Source organism: Anas platyrhynchos, chromosome 4, assembly GCF_047663525.1.
Source record: "Anas platyrhynchos isolate ZD024472 breed Pekin duck chromosome 4, IASCAAS_PekinDuck_T2T, whole genome shotgun sequence".
Classification (NCBI taxonomy): domain Eukaryota; kingdom Metazoa; phylum Chordata; class Aves; order Anseriformes; family Anatidae; genus Anas; species Anas platyrhynchos.
Window position 1 is genome coordinate 37,717,164 of NC_092590.1, and position 21,968 is coordinate 37,739,131.

The window sequence follows — 21,968 nt, forward strand, 5'->3', positions numbered from 1 at the left end:
CCAGCAAGCAGTCCTCTGTAGGAGACTGTGCTTTGGGAAGAAGGCTCTGTCATAGTTGAACAGAAAGAGATCCTGTGGAAGCAGCTGCAGCCAGGCGGTTAGTTGGTCTTCCACACATCTTTCACTCCACGTGAGAAAGATGCCTCTTCAATTTGCTTCTACCAGTCTCAGCCATCTCACTCTACTACGAGTGCTCCAGACTGATGGATGGACCTTCTCTTGAGAAAAAGGATGCAGCTCCTCTCCTTATGTGTTCTCTGCAGAGGCACTGTGTTTTGTTTTTTTCTGTGAGATGTCACTGTGTATGTGTGTGTTTTGCGGAGTGTTGTTCCTAACGAAAAGAAGAAAATTGTCTATGAATGTTGCCTCGAAATGAGACATTTCAAATCAGCCCATTACTGATTTCTGTGAACTTGAGCCTTGTGGTCAGGTTCTTGTAGTCACTGAGTCTTCAGTGCCTCTCTAGCCATAACCATTTTCAAATATTTGTCTCTGAGGATGCATGTATGGGACCTGCTAATGTCCAACATAAACATTTACATTTAGTTAAGCAGAAAATGTTTTTCCTTGACTTTGTAATTTAAGTATATACAGAACTTCATAGTCTGAATATTAAGGCAGGTGTTGCGTTTGACTTGGACTACACTGAGGTTTCCTGTGTGCCTGAGAATATGTTGCTGTGGGTAACACAAGGGCGTAAGTGCTTCTGAAGCAATCATTACTTAGAAGACTAAAGGACTGTGCTCTACAGCTTCCTGGGAAAAGAGGGGGAAAGTTTCCTTCCATCAATGAAGTTTTAATTGTGATTCTATGATTTTAAGGGTTAGAAGAACTACAGGTTATTGTATTATACATCATTTCCCCTCGAAACTGGAAGAGCATGGCTTTTGACTGTACTTTGTTTTCTCTACAATATATGAGTTTAAGATATAGGGATTTCTTTTTTTGGAAATTATTATAAGCTTTACAATGGACACTGGCACAAGCAAAATGTGGCCCTTACTGCAAGCAAGGGTAAGAAAATTTTGTTCATTTTCTGTTTGCACTTCTGTGCTAATCTGGACAGCAACACTGTGCAGGATGCACTTGCAAAAGAACACTCTCTAACGTCTTATATCCAGACACCAGTGTAAAAGTGTTATTTTTAATACCTGTCTCACGACTATCGCTGTTCATTTTGTGCGCAAGGGGTGACCTAGAGCCAAGCGGTACCCGGGGTGGGGGGGCGAGGGGAATCAGTGCCTCGCAGTCGTGCCAGGAGTCGCGTTTGGCCTCTAGAGGGTGCGCTTTGCTCCCTCTTGCTCACACCGATTTGCAGTGACAAAAGCAAGGAGCGGTGAATATAGCCACTTAGGCATGAGCCAGAGCATCACACAACAGCAGACGCTGCTAAGGCAAGGCTCGTCTCGTGCAATAAACCAGTTCAGCCTGTGTGCTCTTCAGAGATGAAACCTGCCTCTTTTTTTTTCACTGAATCGGACCTTAGGTATTCAGGCAGCAATCAGATTTATGCTTTAGATGCTCCCGAACGAGGATGCTCTCCTTCACGTGCCTGTCAGCGGTGATGCTAGCGTGTAGTTTGTATAGTTTGGGAGTTATTTTCTTAAAATACTAACACAAACGTCCTGCCACATAGACAAAGCTGTGGAGGTACTGAAATTTGAAGAGGCAGAGATGTGCAACAGAAGGTTTTATTTTACCCTTTGACTTTCTTATAAAACCCGTGGATTTTTTTATTATTTTTTTTTCTTTAATGTGGAAGGAATCTTCAGGAACATAACATATCATTTTACTGTGATATATGCGTGCTTTAAAATGTCAGAATTTGCTCAGTGAAAATCGCATTCGGGATCTGGTAACCCAGCTGCATTCAAGGCGGAATAGAAGGCGTATATTACTACATCTGATTCAAAGCAATGGCTTAATTGGCCAGGAAAATGTAGTTATCAGATGATAAAGATATGAAGTCAAGGGCAAGATATGCCTGAAAACAAGCATTTTGCTGCCTAAAATTAGGCAAAGTTAATAGGTTAAATTTTGTTTATTGAATAAGAGAACCCAAAGTTGATTGATATAGTAATTTCAGTGTTTGCTATGGCAAATATTTAGCTCATTATCAGTTTTAATAGCATTTTGCAGAACAAGCCTTTTCTTGACATGTAGAAAATACTATTAAATTTCCCTGCATAGATACATTGTTATGACATGCAATAACTACTTGAATATAAAGGGGATTAATAATTTAAAAGGTGTTAACAAATTAGGGCCATCATTAAAAATAGACTTTGAACCATTTTGTAGAAAAATCAGATTGAGGTAATGCTCTGCTCTTATGATAAAGAATTACAGCATTAATTCTGCAAAGTGAACTTATTGCTCCTATTCGTCTCCAAAACCCTGGAGCATTAAAAGACAGGAAGAATGAAATGATCACTGCGTTTTTTCAGGCACAACAGCTCTAATATTTCCATCACAGTTTCACAGCTCAGCTTGCATGGTTGTGCTAGAGGAAAAAAGCACATAAACGTCATGCTTCCCTTTGTTTTCTTTTTGCTGGTCTTATGAAATCGGGTCAAATTTTTTCAGACAATTTATATTAATATATTGAGGTTTTTGCTTGTACAGCATCTATGCAGAGTATAAACAAACATTTCTTCTGTATAGAAGCTGTTTTTTTCTTGATTGTAAAATGTAATTCTTGGTTTTCTTTTGCATTTTGTTTTTCCTTTCTTGCAACAATTGATGACCAGAGGCATTTCAAGGTTGCATTCTGGTTGCTTTGCAAATTATTAATTTGTTTTCCTTCTAGCTTGAGATAAACAGAAATAATATCACTTTTGAAGCCTTTTCTTCATCCTTTCATATTACATTCTTGAAACATGCAGAAAAATGGATCCAGTTTGTTTTGACATAAGCATATTATGAAACACAATTGCAATTCTTACTTATGTAAGTAACCCCTGCCCATATGAATAGTTTCACTGTCATAAGGATTAGAAGTGGATGGACTCTATTCTGGAAGTAGTTTATTTGAAACATTTAAATAAGCTTTAAAAGGCTAAGGTTTGTAGTTGTTTTTCTCCTCATTCCTGCTTACTGTATTCTTTCATACGTATTTTGGAGAAGGAAAAAATAATTTCTGGGATTTAAGCAATAAATTTCACGTTTGAAGGACAGAGATACCAGGAGCTCTTTCAGGCCCTGAAGGTAGCAAAATATTTGTCCTCTCCCTCTGTCTTATTCTCACTTGCTGTGGCAGTCATCTCCCTTCATAACATTTCCCTCTCCTCCCCCTTCCCGAGTCTTCCCTCCCCTTCTCCTTGCACTTTCTGAGACCACAGAACCCAGATGGTGCCCTCACTGTTGCCAGGCCCTGAGGGAACTGCTCCTGTTATACCCACCTCTCGATAGCTCTGGTAAGAAACATGCCAAAAGTCCAGTGCTGGGATATGTTTAATTTTGATATTACTCTCTTTCCAGTGGATTTGTTTCACAGCACCATTTTTTTCCCCTAAACTCAAGTCTACAAAATCAGCAGCGGTGCAACATCTAATTTAAATCAATGACATTCAGAAGAGTTTCTAGTCATCTACTTGTGATTTTAGCAGAGTCAGATAATGTTGAAGCACCAATCAATAAATGGTTAAAGCATTGTTTATATAGCACCTCTATTCCTGCTAATACTGAAAAATTCATAACAGTGTGACATTTTTCAGGCAGAAGTGCATATGTTGGTGCAGACAAAAAGAATGCCTCCTTTCATGTACTGAAATATCAGCTTTTTTTTTTTTAAATCATACAGAATGAAGCATGATGGAGAAAGTAGAACATGCAGCAGAGGAGAAAAGATTCATGTTCTGATAAAGTATAAAATTAGAGTAACTGTGGCAGAGATACAGTTAGAAAGGGACATCAAGGATAACAAACTATTACGTTATAAGCTACAGGAAGATCAAGAAGAGTATTAGTCTGCTATACAACAGAGGGGAGAAACTCTTAATAGATGACCTAGAGAAGGCCAACGTGCTTTAATGCTTTTTTTGCTTTAATCTCCACTGAAAGGGTCAGCTGGGATCATGTGGCAACTGGAGTTTATAGCAGCTACAAAAGAGCAAGATCTAGGGCTAGAACACGAGAAAGTAGGCTGGAGAGTACCTAGAGGAGTTGAATCTTCAAATCAGATGAGCCTGAGAAACTCCATCCTTAAATAGCTGGCTGGGAAAATCTTAAGGCCATTTGCCATTTTTGTAAACTTGTGGGGGTTAAGTCAGGTTGCAGAACAGTGAAAAAAGACAAACCTGATGTGTGTTTTTAGAAAGGGAAAGAGGAGGAGCCAAGGCATTTTAGACAGATCAGCTTAAAAATTTGCCTTGGAAAAATACTGGAACATGCAATCAAATATTCTATAGATAGCTAGGAGAATACAAAGAAACCTGTGACAGACAAAATGGATTTGTCAAAAATTGTGTCAAGCCAAAACAATTAATAGGGCTTCTCAATAAAGAAGTTTAAATAGGGAAAGAGAGAGAGAGAGAGAACCCAAAATTTTGACATAATACACTATGCTCATAAGCAAGTAAGGAAGTGTGGACTATAGGAATCTACTATCAAGAGGGTGATTTAAAACAAACCAAAAAAAAAAAAAAAAAAGGACTACAAAAAGCTTAGTTTGTTGTTAAAATGGAAGCCTATTTAGCATGTGCTTCTACAAGGATCTGAGCCCGTGCTATCCAGTATTTTCATTCCTTATATAGAGACTGAAATAGAGAGTATGCTTATTAAATTTGCAGATAACACAAATCGGGAAAGGGACATAAGTATTTAGGTTCATGGATTGCAGTTCAAAAGGATCTTGATGAATTGAGAAACGTGTAGTAACATTCTTAGCATTAGTGTGTGTGTATAAACAAGAATAATCAAGTGCATAGCTATAAAATGGGAATAAGCCCCGGTTTTGTCTGGGGGGGGGGAGGAGAGGGTGATGGGAAAAACAAACAAAAATCTGGCACTAAATCATAAACTTAACCAGAATCAACAGTGTTGTTTTAAAAACTGCAGATGTCATACTAGGATATTAAAAGCTGCTGACTCCTGATGTAACCCTTCTACTCTACTCAGTGCTGGTAAGGTTTCCATTTATTGTTGTAACAGTTCTGGATATCATGCTCTATGAAGTATGCAGACAAACTGGAGAAAGAATTCAGAAAGATTGAACAAACTAAACATTATAACCAAGAGAAAAGATAAATGGCAGATTTGAGCTTCTGTGTCTACATAAGAGACCAAGGGAAGACCCAATAGCAGATTTCAGACATGTAGAGTTTGAAGAGGAGGAGAAAATAGATATTTATCTGTTCTCTTTGTTGGTAGGAGGTTGAAATAGAAGTAGAAAAATGCAGTTACTGGAAGGATGTTTCTGATTAGCATTTTATTTGGCAATAAGCATTCATCTACTAAGAGAGGTTGGGCAAATCATTCAACTTTCTTGTGCCTCAGTTTGCCCATCAATGAAGTCAGCTTTAAGATGTTGATGTTTTTTATAAAATAGCTTTCTGAAATAATCCTTGGCTTACGGAGAGCAAGTATTACTATGAGATAACTGAAGAGATAGTCCTCACCTACCACCACTCATCTCCTTATCCTTTCCTCCCTGGAAGCTCTGCAGTTCTTTCTTTTCTTCTTATCCCTCCTTCTCCTCTGCAGAAACCATTCTGAGGCTACTGAAATACTGAATTTTGTCTTCCTGTGGATTGTTCGGGTAACAAGATTCAGTTTTGCCTATTGTTGAGAAGCCTGGAATCAATTTCATATTCAGGTTTAATGTGAGGGAAAGCTATGAAGGACTGAAGGGTGAAATCTACTTTTGCCTTCTGGGATTAGAGTTGAGACCTGCAGCCTATGCTGTTCCCTCCTTCCACCGCCCATGCATCCTTTCCTGTGTCTGGACAGAATGGGAAACCCGCCTTGTCCTGCTTGAACTGCACAGGCACTACCATATGTTGTTTGCTCACTTTCCAGCCTAGGCCGTTTTGTTTTTGTTTTTTGTTTGTTTGTTTTTTTTTAATCTTGCCTTTATCATGTTCTGGACTGCCAGGGCTGCAAGTTGTAAATGCATTTTGAGTTTCTGCCTGTGTTTTCTTCCAGAGCAGTATCTCTTTGGGGCCTAAGTCACTCATATGACCTGCTATTCTGTTGCTATTCATGGCATTTTTATGAACATACTGACTACACAGCACAAGTTTTTATTTTCGTTTTCCTCCTCAGGTACATTTTCAAAGAAATCCTCAAGAGAGCATGTATATTCTAAGTAGGCAGCTTCCTCTTTTGCTATTCCCTTGGCTGCATTGCCCCCCAAATGAAAAGCCTGTCTTAAGGGAGCTGCAGAACACAGGCAGTGTCTTCAGCATCCTTTCTGCTTAGAATCTGAAGGGTTGTATGGGCAGCTTTGGCCAGAAATGGGTGGGAGCTAAAGTGTCTAGCAGTGATTCAGTATAGTCCTCAGAACTTTTCAAATGAATGGTTTGATTCTAAACAAAATTGGAGCTGTAGGTACTCGCTTGCAAGTGTGCATGTAGGCATTGGTGAACGTGCTTCTTTTTCTGCAATTGCTGAAAAAAATCCATCTTTTAAGAAAGAGAGGTGCAATTACTGAATGCTTTCTGAGACATTTTTGTGCCCTGACCTAGTATTGTGAGGAACACTGGAGCTATTAACTATCATGTATGGGTTATGGCACCTGGATATGGCATCCCTGTGTAGCAGAGACATATGTCAGGGGGGTTGCAATGCTCCAGTGCAAATCATTCTGGAGAGTGGCACACAGATCCTAGCTAAAAGGCATCAGGAGTAGCTTACAAGTAGTAGTGTAAGTATCAACAGTAGCTTGCAAGGAGGTGGATATTATTTCCTAGTTTCTTGTTCTTAGTCCATTTGATGAAACTTCCCTGCTCTTCCTGCAAATCAGTCTCCCCTTGTTATGGTTTTCCAAATAATGCACTGTGTAAATACAGTTTTAGAGCTGTTCCAAGGTAAAATACTCTGGTATACACATACTGAGTTTGAAAGGCTTACATCCGCTGGCTGATGTCAATGAAGAGAGAGATTTTCTCATTCAACAGTCCTTATGCAGCCACAAGGTTGTTTCTCTTGCCTTTAAGTACTCTGTTACAATATGTTTTTTATTAGCAATTATTTTTTCAGGTTAAAGGTTTTCTTATCTCAATATAATATGGTTTTCAACTTTAGGCATGGGTAACTAACAAGTAAAATGAATTCGACAGAAATCCTATCTGGTTGGCAGTGTTTTCTCCCTCTATCCACTGTTAAGGGTTTTGTAACCCAAGAAATTTAGGCTCTTGAATGTGAACTAAGCAAATATAAAATATGTGAGTGTTATGTTTTAAAATATTATTTTAAATATTTGAATACTTCAATATAGAAAATGAGACTAGTGTTTGAAATTACGTATTGAGTTGCACTACTTTGCGGTTAAAATGTATTTATAGTTTCAGTTTCCTACAAGCATTTAAACTACGTGAGTGCTTACATTCTGGGGGAAGAAGAGAAGGGGAAAAGAGCTATAGAAAGACAGAAGTTGATTCAGAGTTTGACTTAATAAACGTGACAATCAAATATGGGGGCTTTTTGTAAACAGACATAAGTGGCGCTAGCCCGAAGGCTGAACTTAATGTCAAAGAGGGTTTTCATGCAAAGTAAAACAGTGTATCTAGTAAACTTGAGAAATGTCATCTTTGGAGAAAAAAATCTCTAAAGACTTTATGCCACTTTTAACAGGCAACAACAAAAAAGCCCAAGCTGTACCTCAGGATATGATCGGTCTTTTTGAACTGAATTTGCTCAGTGCTTTTTGTTCTTCAGTGCTGTCTGCAAGCCTTCCACATCTCAGTTGTAAGGCTGAGAGTTTGGCAGCTTTATTTCTTTGTTATATTTTCATCGCGTGAGATTAAAAAGTCACGGATGAGTGATGTAATGGAAACAAATGTTACCTGTGTCTGAACAGGAGGAAAAAAGCCCTCAGCTGCACTGAATCCATGCTCTTATTCTTTCATAAAATTGTTTGAAATTTCTTGAAAGTGATTGGTGATGTAGTGGTGGTTGTTTGTTGTTGTTTTTTTGGTGTGGGTTTTTTTTTTTTTTTTTTCCTTCTCTGCTTAGCCAAAGTACCTCTCTACTAGAACTGAAGTTCAGTAGCCACCTTAGGAATAACATTTCTCAGGATAGCTGAGGTTGAGAGTGTTGCGGGTATGATATGTTCATACTCTGTAGGAGAGGATGAAGGCTGCATCACTCTCGAGTAGCCCCTGGAGGTTAGCTTAGAGCAGCGGTACAGCTTTGGAGGAAGCTGTCAGCCCTCTGGGCTACAGGGATGTGCTGTTTTTAATAAGTACATTGCACAAGACAGTAGCTATGAGTTAGTGTGTTTTCACACAAGAAAATCTTTTTTGAAAAATGATTAATACATCCAAAGCTGCCTAGTTAATTTCTGAATTATGGTCTGTGTTCAAAATGCTGGACTGTTCTAGGTGCTTTAAATGTGAATAGAGCCTAAATAAGATACACTCTACAGATGGCCAGTTTGGCTCATCCTATACTCAGAGATTTGAATTTGAAATCTTTGTTTTTGTGAAGGAGTTAGAGATATGAAGACAATTTCATCTCATTCTATGATGGCTCTTCAGCTGAATAATTTTTAACCTGATAAATCAGCATATTCAATTTTAGGGGGGTAGAAATTGAGAGAATAAAATAATTGGGACTATCAGTAAGCATTCATTTTCCATATATCACAATGTCAAATATGTTGTAATAAACTGGTTTTCAGAATGTGGAGATCATCAAACTCTAAGGTTACTGTATACAACTCATACCTTCGTTTCTTGCTTTAGTACTTGGTGATGGCATACAAAATATAGGTACTTCATATATCTCATGCTTTTCTAGGTTTAGCTACTTATGCTCTTTGTCAATTAACTGCTGAAAAATTAGGCTGTGTTATTAAACGCACAGTAGGTAACATACCAAAAAAGTCACTGAGCATTATGTTATCAACTTAAGTAAAACTCAAATGTTCACTACCAGCGATTGAGTGGGTTAAATGATACAATGCTAAAAATATGACATAATGTGACAAAGAATGCTTTGTATTTTATTTTACATATTTTTCATGATTGCGAAATCTTGTAGATCAGGTGTTTGCAGTCCTGATTCACTGATGTGCTCATTGAATTTGCACAATCATAATCAAAAGTTCTGCAGAACATCATTGATGAACTGCTCTAAAACAAGACCACAAGATTGCCTAGTTTTTTTATTTGCAAAGAAATGCACATCTGCCAGAAATGAAGAATGAGGTTCTGGTTGTCCTAAAGCTGTTGTGAGTGGGAGATTATACGGACATATATGGTAGTGATGAACAGAGATCAGAGAGACCAGAACATCAAGGGGAAGGAGAAAGGGGAATTAAGAGATCAAAGATTGTAGAGGAACTGGAGGGAGAGCTGGCTTTGTCTTCCCTGCCAAAAAAGGTGTTTTTTTTTTATAGTGAAAAAAACTAACAGTAGCTTAGTTATCTTGCTGTAAAAGTTGACATAAGCTCTGTAGCTTTTACTGTGATGTAGATGAGCAAAAGCAACTGCGGAAGTGAACTGTAACACCTTTGCCCTTTATTTCCCCTTTTCCTTAACAGTAAGATAATTTTTTAATGAATGAGCAGTGGATAAAATTGCTCTAAATTTCTCTGGTTTATTTCATTCAGCACTATTCAGAGAGGGGAAAAAAAATAATGATAAGTGGCAGCCTAACTTGGATGAAAATGGTGGAGTTTGATTTTCATACCACACAATACTTTACAGCACAGGAAAGACTCAGAAAATCACATAGCAAGTAGTATCTGGAGAGGCTGAGGCACTGAAGGTTGTGCAGTATCAGATAGGCATTTATTTCCCTCTTTGCTACTGATTTGCTTTATAAATGTTGGAAACTATCATTTTCTTTCACATATATTTTTTCTTACTTCTTTAATCACTGAAAAGTACTGTTATTCATTAATTCTCCTCTAAATCTTTCATTATTCAGGAAGAGAAAAGAGCTTACTGAAACCTAAGGTCAGATCTCTTTAATACTAGCTATTTATAATTAGGCAATGAAACCCATACCTAAATATTTAAAGCAATTTGAAATGTTGATTACCCTTACTCTCAATGGAAATATACACTTTATTTTTAAGAAGCCTAGGGAGACAATGAAATTTTTGTATTTTGGGGATTTTTGAAGTGTATGTTAAAAAAAAAGGTATCTGTCAAAAATGGTCAGGTGCAGTTGATTCTGATCAAAAGCATTATTCCAGGACTATTTTTATTATCTTATGATTCTTGGATTTTGGTCAAAGATGTGACATTAAATGTCTGAAGGTGGTAAAGACACTTTCTATAAATTGTAACTTTTGTATAATTTTTCAGATGAAATTAACTGTGGCTTTATTTGAGGAAGCTTGTATACAGATTCCTCCATCTCATCAGTAGTAAGCAATGCTCTGGCAGAAAGGTTTGTGTAAAGGATCTGTGAGAGCACGCTTACATTGGGACATATTCTAAGTTTCCTTTATCACAGAAGTTTCTGTAGAAGGAATTTGCACATCATTGAGTGCTTGTGTGGTAGTAGGTGCAGCAAGAGTACAAATCAGTAGAATTCCTCATGCATGGTTTGTGTTGCTAACAACTGCTTCGGTTTGTTGAATTACTTTTGTTCTGTTAAATTTTTGCCTACAAATGTGTACTGGAAGTCAGCATGTCTCTCACCAGCTTCTCCGTACTTCCTAGAGAATGTAGTACACTAATTCTCATTTTTAGTACCTGAAAATGGTTAAGAAAAAAAACTTCATCCTCTACATAAGAAAGCAAAATTGTATCGCCAAATTGTAATAACTTAATTTTCTGGTCTTTGGGATAGACCTCGTAGTAGTATCCTCTTAAATTCATAGCAAAAGAATAAATTTGTTAATAGAGTCAACTTTCCTCTGGGAGTATGTGTTTAACAGATGTCTACTGTGTACCTTATCTAGGGAGTTGATTCTTTGTTTAGTATAAGTAGCACTGGGATCACAGTAAAAGAGAAGGCTAGCCTCCTTTGCTGTCTGCAGACTAGATTGCCTTAAGAGACATTGAGACCAGTAGAGAAAAAAGAAATTACACTGATCCAATAGATATACTGCTGAGAGGTTTCTATTATATTCTTACCTCAGACATTGTACCACCATTAAATTCACACTTTCAGGCCCTGGGAATCAGGCCAGCATGACAGAGAAGTTTGGCTAAAATGAATCTGCTATATTAGTTTTTGTGAAAATGATTAAGCTCTGCAGGTTCAAGATCAGTACTATTTTTCAAGCAGTCATTGTTTCAAAGCTAGGCAAATAAACCCTAATATGAGAGAAAATTATAGGGAGCCATACAAAGATAAAATTGAGTAGCAGAGTAAACAAACTACCAGAATACATGCTTTCAAGTAGAAAACAACATGAAGTCATTTATTTGGCATAGTTAAAAATCAGCTGGCAGGCAAATATTTTTTTAAAAGTATTTTAAGTAGACTGCCCATCAAATAAGCATAATTATAATCAGAATTCTTACAACGTTCACAAAATTCCTAAAGGCAATCAGCTCCACTCAAATTAGTAACTTGGATAAATCACCATTAATTAGCTAATATAAGCCAGCAGGTGGTTTTGAGCCCAGAGAGATTCCCTGGTTAGTTAAATTATGTATACTACACTACAGCATAGATAGAGTAAGTGAAAAGGGAACAACAGACACAAGTCTGTTTTTTAAAAATAAAATGTTTAGGGACGATGCTCAGCTAAAATCTTCTCCAACTCCCACATCGTACCCAAAGGAATACAAGGCGGCTGCGACCCCCAGCTCAGATAATATAATCCAGGAATGTTCTGTGTAGTTTCTGTTTCAACACTGAAATATATGCAGAGAACAAAATCTGCATTTTGGAAGCTTTCTTGAATACATTTGTTTAAAGATACTTACTGCTAGAGGAGGGACATAGCAGGAACTATGTTTGATAAAAATGTATCTATTGAAGCCACAAAGGTAGCCTTGTCAGCATACACCTTATTCACAAAAATAGGTGGGAATTCTTTTGGGGGGAGCTTGAGGTAGGTACTTCCTTTAAATCGTATAAAAATCACATCATTGTGAGAGATTAATGTCTAGTCCTGCTGTGAACAATGCTGTTGTGCTCAGTTGTGGACAATAACTGTTGGGAACCAATCTGAACACCAATATATTAGTACAGCAGAAAAAAATTCACAGAATTTTTTGAAATACTGGTACTGATAGCTTCATGAGATCCAGAGGTTTTTCTTTGAAAAATCTGGCCCAAATCTGCATGCAAATCTATTGGCTTACAATGATTTTTCTTTGCATGGTGTGTTACATGAAAAATCTCAGAGATTGCCATAAATTACTACCACTCATAAGACTTCTGTTTGGTGATCATGCAAAATAAAGGCTCAAAAATATGCTATTGTATTTGATTTAAGCTAATGATGTTGTGTGGGAGGAAATGGCAAGATCAATGAAGGTGTTTGCCCCAGTATCAGCATCTCTGAAGGTCTGGACTGTGATACAGTAACAATACTTTAAAGGACTAAAAATCCTGCAGGGTTTTAATGAAGGATGTGCAGGTCTGGTAGTAATATTTAATCCCGAAGTGTGCTCTTGGTTCATCCATGCTTTTCACATTAATCAACTTAGTGTAATGCTCTGTTTACAGAGAACTAAGATTGCATATCAAATCGTTTTACTTGCCTTTTCTTACCTAGCAGACTCAATGCTGGCATATATTTCATGCTGAATGATATATCTTGATGAATTTGTTTTCATACATTTATGCAGGTTTCTAGTGTATCACTTTCTTCCCCCAATGTAAATGATAAATGTATTATAGGCATATTATCCAAGAACTATTTAGTACTGCCATTCAAACACAAATTTCTATTAATTGTTTGATACTGGAAAGAATACCACAGGAAGAAGTTTTTTTCATTGCCATATTGTAACCCAAACCCTGAAATCCTTAGTGTTTTGCTTGACCAGAGAAAACATGAAACCTGTACCTACTTAATTCTTTCCCACTTTTGCAGTGAGGACTTAGTGCAGTGGTTACCACATCAGTTGTACAATGTTAGCATTGTCAGGCCTCAAAATGTATTGCAAATTACTATGCAGTCTTCAACTTTTCAATTAAAAACACTTTCCAGTGGACCATTTTGCATGGCCTCATAGACCAGTGCTACTTTACTGGCCCCAAGTTCTTCACAAGTGGGACAATAGATACTTAGTGGTCAAAAGCATGAAGATAGGCGCACATAGTCACTGGCTGGAAAGTTGACAGACACTTGGTTACAAGCTGATAGTCTAGTGCTTAATTCATTTTCCTGTGGACTTCTTTCTACCCATCACCAGTCTCCGTGGTGCTACTACAATTGCTTCAGGTCACTCTGCCAAGAATGAGGGAGCTTAAGCCAGAGCGAGTGTGTGTGGTGAGGCATGGGCAGCAAAGGAGTTTGCCAAATTTGAGGGGAGATATTTTTCCTATCTCTTTTTAAAAAAAAAAAAGTATAAAAAGTATTTCTTAGACTTTCCCCTAGCCTTTCACCATCAGAGTGGGAAAAGGAATTAGGGCCTGGGCAATGATTTGAGAATGCACCCTCAGTCAAATGCAAAATATGCAAAAACTGTAAGAACCATAATTAATTTGGTAGGTAATACTAATTACACATATACACAAAAGTAGTGTCACTAGTTTTTTTTTAAAAGGTGTCCTGCATTGTGTTTTAAACTACCTTAAAAATTCTTTTTTTCTGGGCATGTTATAGAAGTATACAACTGCTCAGGGAAAAAAAAAAAAAAAAAAGGACTTGTTGCTCAACACATGCAACAGTGCCCTTTGATATCTTTTTTTGGACTTTGTAATAATGCTGTGACTACTGCTGTTCACAAATATTTTATTTATAAAAACTGTCCTCCCACAGGGCTGCTGCAGATGATCTGCAAGCTCAAAACTAGCCTGTAAACTCCACTTGCTCTAAGAAAAGGTGTTTCTATCTTTGAATATCAGTGCTTCGATTGGGATTTTTAGTAACTAGTAGAGCGTGTTCCCAATTTCAGTATATATAGCAAGGGGTCTTCTCTGAAGTAGCTGTCCCTCTAGCTCCTGAGTAAAGTGTTGAGTTATCAGTTTAATGTCCAGTGTTTGTGTGACAGTGCTCTATTGTTGATTAAAAACTGTACAAAAACAGTCAATGCCTTTACACAACAGGTAGAGTTAGTGTTATTTTTGCAAGTAAAAATAGCCATTTGGTATCTCAGAAAGACCAGCACTAACATGCCATCATTTATTGGTAGGTTTTGAGTGAAAGCCAAACAGACATTATTGCTCAGAAAATGTAAAGTTTAATAGAATGAGTTTTAATGGCCAAAAATACCATATTTTGAGAGTAAGGAAGACCCTGGGATCATGTACAGTAGAGGTAAATCGTCTGATTTAATAGTGAATTGGAAGCATTCCTATTTAGGTTTTTTAATGTTAACCCTTCTGTAGTTTCCACAAATGATCATGCTGTTCTAACAGTAGCATACCGGGGGGGGAAAAAAGTGGTAGTAGGGCAGATCAAAGGTCCATCTAGCCTAGTATCTGTCTAGTGGTGGCTATTACAGAATCACAGAATCACAGAATCTCTAGGTTGGAAGAGACCTCAAGATCATCGAGCCCAACCTCTGACCTAACACTAACAGTCCCCACTAAACCATATCCCTAAGTTCTACATCTAAACGTCTTTTGAAGACTTCCAGGGATGGTGACTCAACCACCTCCCTGGGCAGCCTGTTCCAATGTCTAACAACCCTTTCAGTAAAGAAATTCTTCCTAACATCTAACCTAAAACTCCCCTGGCGCAACTTTAGCCCATTCCCCCTCGTCCTGGGACAAGTTGACAGTGATACTTCCGTCTGGTATTCTCTTCACATTTTCATCAACCTGCAAGTTAGGGACTTCCTGACACAGAGCTTGAATGCCAATCCCACTGTTAAACAGGCTTTCTTGTATTGTCCATGAATTTGTCCAGTCTATTTCAAACTGTTGGGTAACTTGAGCAGACATCTCATTGCAATGAATGTCATGGCTCAACTCTACATGATTTGATTTCAAAAAAAAAAAAAGTTGCCTCTCAACTTTTGTTCCAAGGGAAAGAGTGAATTATTGTTTCCCACTCCCCCTCTTCATGATACTTACAAAAACATGTGCATCTCTTTATATCCCACCATCGGTCATCTTTCTATCAACCAAAGCTTTCACACTCCCTGTGCATAACAAACTTTTCCACATGTGCATGAATTTGCATTTATCAGCACTAAATTTTATGTGATGCTTTATTGTCCAGTCATGAAATCTTTCTGAAGTTCTTTAAAGATTTGATTTTCATTACCCTGTGTAATTTTGTATCAACAGTAAATTCTATCACTTAGCTGTTCACTAACATTTTTATTCTTTTTTTTTTAACATTTAACAGTACAAACTCTTCCTGTTGAATTCACTACTGATCTGTCTTCATAGTGCAAATCAGTCCATCTATCCTTATCTTTATTTCATACCTTTATACAGTTATTAATCCAGAGAAGATATCTGATGCACTTGGGAAATCTAATCAACCAGATAGTATTCATCCATTCAGATTCTTACTCATTCCTCAAAAGAGCAATAACCTCACGAGACCCCTACAAAAGCCACCTTGATTTGTTTCCCTTATTATAATGTTTTAATTCCCCTATCTATCCTTATATTCTTTATTATAGTTGTAACTAAGTCACCTAATATGGAGGTCAGATGGTAGTTCTAGTCTTTCCTCCCATGGAATGTATATTATTTTTCATTAATGACTTTTTTGGCACTTCCTATTATTCTGACATTGAGGCCGAGGGAAGCAGCACCTATGTTTGTATCCTTTAAAATTCTTGAGCAAATACCATTTTCTCTCCTGACTCACTTCTCAGTTTGTTCTAACTCTCATCTACTGATATGTATTTGGGGCTCTTCCTCTCATGCTTATCTAGAAAACAAAGGTGCTGATGTACATCTCTGCTGGCGGTCTTCCTTAGTGAATGCCATCCCAAGAATACATTTAGCCTTCCTGCTGTCACATTTCATTTCTTGAGTATTCTTTCAACTTTTTTTTTCCTCTGGGGAGGGGAAAAAAAAAAACAAAAAAAAACACTATGCACCTATGCTTATTCCCACTATTGTGTTGTAAGGACACAAACAGAAATGGGAAAAATGCAGTCTGTGGAGAAGTGGTGCCTGAAATCTGCTTCCTATTGTAAGAAGAAGCAATGGACCAAGTCATATTTTTATGCCAATAACTTGAAATCTTTCAGCTTTTATATTTTAGAAAATTGTCACTGGTATCATGGCAATGTGAATGTTAATATTAAAGTTCAGGTTAAAAATATGTAGTTTTTGGCTGTTTGTGGGCACAGTGACAGTGTCCAGTTGATGTTGTTAGATCATACCTGCAAGCAGCTTTCTGCATTAGTGGCAAAGGGGCAGGACAGAGAGTGACCGCAAAACAGCTCTGTTCTTCTGTGCTATTCAAGGGGATTTCTGACAGGCATGTCAGGCTACAGAGGTCCCAATTCTGCTTTTAATGAAAAACTATATATTGGGGACTTCTGGGGCTTCTCATGTGTTGCAAAGCCCAGGGAAAGCTTCTAATAGGTGTTGGCATACATCCTGAAGCGCTAACTAAACTTTTAGCGATGCATGTTTTTTTCACTGTATTATCTTATTCATTATTTGAAAGGGGGAAGAAAAAAAAATGTATTCTTCATTACTGTTTTCACTTTCTTCCTTCGTCCTTCTGTTCACATATTTGTTGTCTTCAGGGTTTTCTTTTATCTTTCCTCTGTTTCTTTCCTCACAGGCACTTGAGTCTTCACTCCCAGTTCACAGAAGAAGTTAAATAATCAGATATTAAGTTTAACCTGATAGTAAAATGTCATTGTTTGGATTCAGAAGTAACATCCTAATCACATTAGGAGAGGAAGAAGCAGTTTGCTCTTAAAGAGACGTTTTATGCTGTGTGCCTACTTAGGCAAGTACTACTGCATTAGTTATTGATTAGTTGTTGGAGGAAAAATTTTAATCTCTTGGAGGAAACAAACAGAAGAAATTGTTCAGAGAAGCTGTCCTGGAAGTCTCTGGGTACTTGAGAGAAAGGGGTGGAGAGAAGGAATGTGGAATGCATAAATGTACTGAAACAATAGAAGACATTAGTGCTTGAAAAAGGAAGGACTTGCATCTTCAAAGCATTTTGCCTGCTTACACAGAAAGGAGCAGGGGAGATCTTGAAAGAAATGAATTCAACTTGTGATCCTTTACTCATTTTTTGGTTGGTTGTTTAGTGTCGCTTGTTTTTCTGTTTGTAAAGAAGCCCAGAAATAGGCATGTCTGGAAACTTTCAGATGTGTGTGCTCTGCAGTATGTTGAGGGAGCTTTTCAAAGTTCTGTTTAAAGCTGGCATGTTGTGTTTTTACCAAATTACTTTTTCTCACAAACGTAGTGATGTGTGTTGTCACAATTTCTTTAAATGTTTACAAGATTTTAAAGAACGTGACTGGAAATACCCTTCCTTTTTCAACAGCTTAGCTTTAATCTTTTACTACAGCGTCCTTAGTTTGATGGATTTTCTGGTGACTACATGGTTGAGACCTATGTTTAAAAGAATAATGCATGAAAGTAGGTAGGTAAAAATATAACCTTGGATTGATATTATATAACCATTTTGTATTGATTAAGGCCTTGCCTGCAGCTGTAGGGCATCTTTGCTCTCAAGTTAATTAAGTAGCGTCATAATGCAATATTTAAAAATAAAAAGTAAACCATCAAGACAGGTATCCTTTAAAGTTTGATGCTATAAGACGTGCATACAATTAAATACTGCGTGTTCCCACCACAGTTAGTAGAAATGATTATGTACATGTGTGATTGTGCACAATTGCACGCATACCCCAATGAATAAACACCGAGTTAGCAGAACTTCTAAAATTAAAGGATAACATTGATGCATAAGTAAACATTTATGAGATGGCACATTGCTAGATTTGGGAATTAAAACTAGTGAAGTTCTGAAGAAATTCTAGGCATAAAGTGTTAGATAAACTGTTGTTAATGTAGAACTTAGTAGTTCGATGAACGAGATTATATAATGAGAGTGCTGCAATTGGACTGTGATCCTAAAAATTCAAAGGACATAGATTTAAATACACAAACTGGGGAGAAAAAAAGTTCTTAGACATTCCTTGATGTCTGATTCAGTTCTGAGAGAGAAACTTCTTATTCTCTTCATAGATCCCTTTTATTCTAGATGCTGAGCTCTCCTGTATTTACAGCAGAGATTTGTCTTTGTCTTTTCCTCTCCATTTTTTTGGGTTGTAACACATACACAATAAAAGGATTTTTAATCTAGATCTTTCTGCTGCAAGATCCCTAGGATTCTGCTTAGAGATCAGTGTGAGAAATTAAAAAGAAAAAGAATGTTTGCATATTTTAAGAAAGTGGTTGATTAAAAAAATAAGAAATGTTAGGTACTTTAACAAAACTAAGCCTTAAATATAGGAGCCAAATAATGTGGATACTGCACAGTAATTTTCTGCACTTTTGAAGGACTAGGAATGAATGAAGGAAGGTATGAACCCATTGGTCCACTTTTTTGTCCTCATCAACCTACTGAAGTAAGGTCTTCATATATGACACTGTCTCTTTTACATTGAATGGGCTTCTTGCTTCTAACATCCCTGGATGGTACAGATAGTAAATAAAAGCAGCTATGATTTTGCAAAAGATTTCTCATGTTATTCTCACTATGAACTAAAGCAACACTCTGAAGAAATCAAAGGGGAAGTTCTACTAGCTTAATTCTTCGGTGGTCTGGTTTAAGATTATTGAGGATTTTGTTAGTATGCTCTTCATCCCCACCTCCTCCACCTTCCCCCTTTTTTAAATAACATATTTAGAAATAAAGTTCAATTATAATCTTAGTTCAGGCAGAAAGAGATGGAATACAAATATACTTTTAACATTTTTAATTCCCTTGCTGGCTTAAGTGCAAGTTAAGAACCTTGACCTAAAGCTTTATAGAGAATATCTGACTGTACAGAAAATACTTAATTGGGATCATTGTGTTTCAGTTGCCATTATTATATTGCCAAGAATTCAGCTCAGATTATTAAAAATCAAAACTATTTAGAACCAATCTACCCACTGATCAAGGAAGAGACTTGCCATGTTTTACGAAGTCAGGATTCAGTCCAGACCTGAACCACTAATTTGGCAATGATACAGCACACACTAAGTTGTTTGTTTACCTTTGATTTCATTGAATAGATATTTACTTTGGAGAAATGTTATTTATAAAATAATTAGCATTGTCTTAAGAAATGCGGCTGTCCATAAACAGATATTGAACTCTTAGTAAAGTAAATGTCCCACATCTCATAATTCAGGCTTCTCTGCTAAAACTATTTCTGAAATTCCAATAGCTGTAGTCTTTATTCATTTGTAAATCTTTTCTTTGTGTGTGGAATTAAACTTCAGAATAAGTTATAATAAAATACTCTGTTTTGTTGCATCATTACTTAAAAACTCCCAGGGAACTGAGTTGTAAATATTGCTCTGTAACATGTTTTCCCTATAAAATAGGAAAACCAATTTCATACTAAACCTCCCTTTCCATATGATAATTAATAATGAGTTCTTTCTGCCATTGCAAACAATAATAGATGTACGATTCAACAACAGTGAATGTAAATATGTAAAAGGATGTGTTTATGAAGTATATCCTTTTAAAATATATGAATTTACTTAGCAATGTCTAAACTGAGAATGTCCTAGAAGACTGCAGAATGCTTTCCCTTCCTGAATTTCATGTGGGTGTCTAGAGTAATGAATAGTAAGAAAGAGTGACCAAAATTCAGAAGTATGTAGCTGATGTGCAGATGTGTCTCACTGGGTGTAGCTGTTCTGGTCTGTGTCATGTAACATTACAAGACCTTCAGTTGTGCTTCAAAGTCTCTTGTTCTGTGCAAGTCACTCACATATTACTGGCATTTTTTACTGTCTAATCTGATCCTTCCCCTTTATGGCCATACCCATGTGTTACAAAAGACAATTATTACATGAAGAGCAGAATTAATCCTTGTGGAATCTTGCAAATACCAGGCCTGGTGCTGGGATTGTGCCTCTCTAGAAGTGACAAATTTTGGGAAAGATTCCAGCTGTTAAAGCCTGACTGATGACTTATGCGTTATTGTGGGCTTCGTTTATCTTGTTGAGATGAGACTGCAATTTTAGATAGTATCAAATGGTGATGAGAGGTCCGAAGGAACAGCTTTTCTGTTTGTTCTCTGTGTGCTTAATAAAAACAAAAACAAAAACTAACCTCACTGCCTTAAAAGCCATTTTGTTTCCATGTCTTGGGTTGAATTTCTACTGTGCCAAGTCTCCAAGAGTAGCTTCTAATTAGAAATCCCTTCTAGTAAGTTTTTTGACTATGTCATCTTACGCCAATTTAAGAAGAGGCTTGGTGGAGAATAAAACTTGGCTACAAAAGTTGCATGCAGGATAGGCATCTTCTGTGTCAGTCAAAAATAGAAGAGAGCATTCATTTTTTGAAGACATATTGCTTATTTTCTTTGCTCTCAAGAAGGAGGAATACCATAAAGAGTAAATACCAACAATATTGGTACAATTGGTGTATGTGCCAGAAAGGTGCACAGATGGATATGTAGATTTGGATTATCATTAGAAAACTAATCATTGAAAAAGGTTTTATTTGCAATTACATTAATGAAGAATACTTCTGTTAAAACAAATAAATAGTTAGAGGTCTTAACCAGAAGTATAACACACCAAAACTAACATGTACTTTATTTCCTATTCTTTCAAGTACACAAACTTGCAGATAGGTTAAGATTTTTAATTTAATTACTAATGAATTTGAAGTCAGTGCCTAAAAAGGGCACCTCGTGAAAAAGTACATTGCAGCTTCCCCTAATGCAAGAAATATTGGACTGATGAAAGCAACCTATAGAGAACATGAAATAACAGCCAAGTGCTGGCATTTTAGGAATGTCTGTTCATAGACGTGCAAGTTTTATTTCACATTGTCCTCACCCTTCTCAATAAGAATGACTGATAGCCTCACTTTGTGATTTCCCAGCTTTTAAGAGTCTATTTTTATTTATTTTTTATGACCAACCTTACACTTGTTAAATGTAATTTTTGCTTTATGTAACATAAAAAAGAGCACATCTGCAGTATGCTGTCCCATGAATTAACAAGAATGACTGGACATAAGACAAGAAATCCTTTAAAAACATATGTTCACATTAAATATCTGGGCTATCTCAGTAAAGGAGGTCTTATGGGGTCATTTTTGATGCAGTGCAAGTAAACCATTTCTGCTCTCCTGAAATAGTTTCTTTCAGGTTTATATTGAGCTTGTATAAAGGCACATTACATAAATAAGGGCTTAGTTTGTACATTAGTCTTTTACATCTTGGATTCTTACTAAATCCTTGTTTTTACCAACTTGATGCTTAAGAGAGATTGATTTCTGCTACACATGTTTATGGTGTTTATTTTGATATGTCTGGGATTAAAAACAAAATTAACGCGCATAATCAATTTTGTTAGAATTAAAAAGGGTGCTTTGGTACCTTCGGTTACATTCTTCTCAAGAAAAAAAGAGATGTGATAATAAAGGGATTGATTTATTCAATCACAGGGTATAAAAACATTAGCCCTGGGAAAGAGCCTTCCTCTAAGAGCTTTAGCTGCCCAGTCTCACTTGTGTGGCACAAAATAATTTGCATTTTTAGAGA

General features: G+C 36.8%; 1 protein-coding gene across 6 annotated transcripts in view; it reads left to right on the plus strand.

The window, feature by feature from the left end:
* TTC29 (tetratricopeptide repeat domain 29) overlaps nucleotides 1–21,968 on the plus strand; it is a 126,312-nt gene that overhangs the window by 90,326 nt on the left and 14,018 nt on the right. Inside the window, exon 12 of one of the 6 annotated variants that reach the window (XM_072037407.1) lies at nucleotides 17,009–19,902. The exons of the other annotated variants lie outside the window; for them this stretch is intronic. Within the exon in view, the coding sequence (XP_071893508.1) occupies nucleotides 17,009–17,016 (8 nt within the window). The 3' untranslated portion in view covers nucleotides 17,017–19,902. Of the gene's footprint in view, nucleotides 1–17,008; nucleotides 19,903–21,968 lie in introns of those variants that run through there. 6 annotated transcript variants of the gene reach the window in all.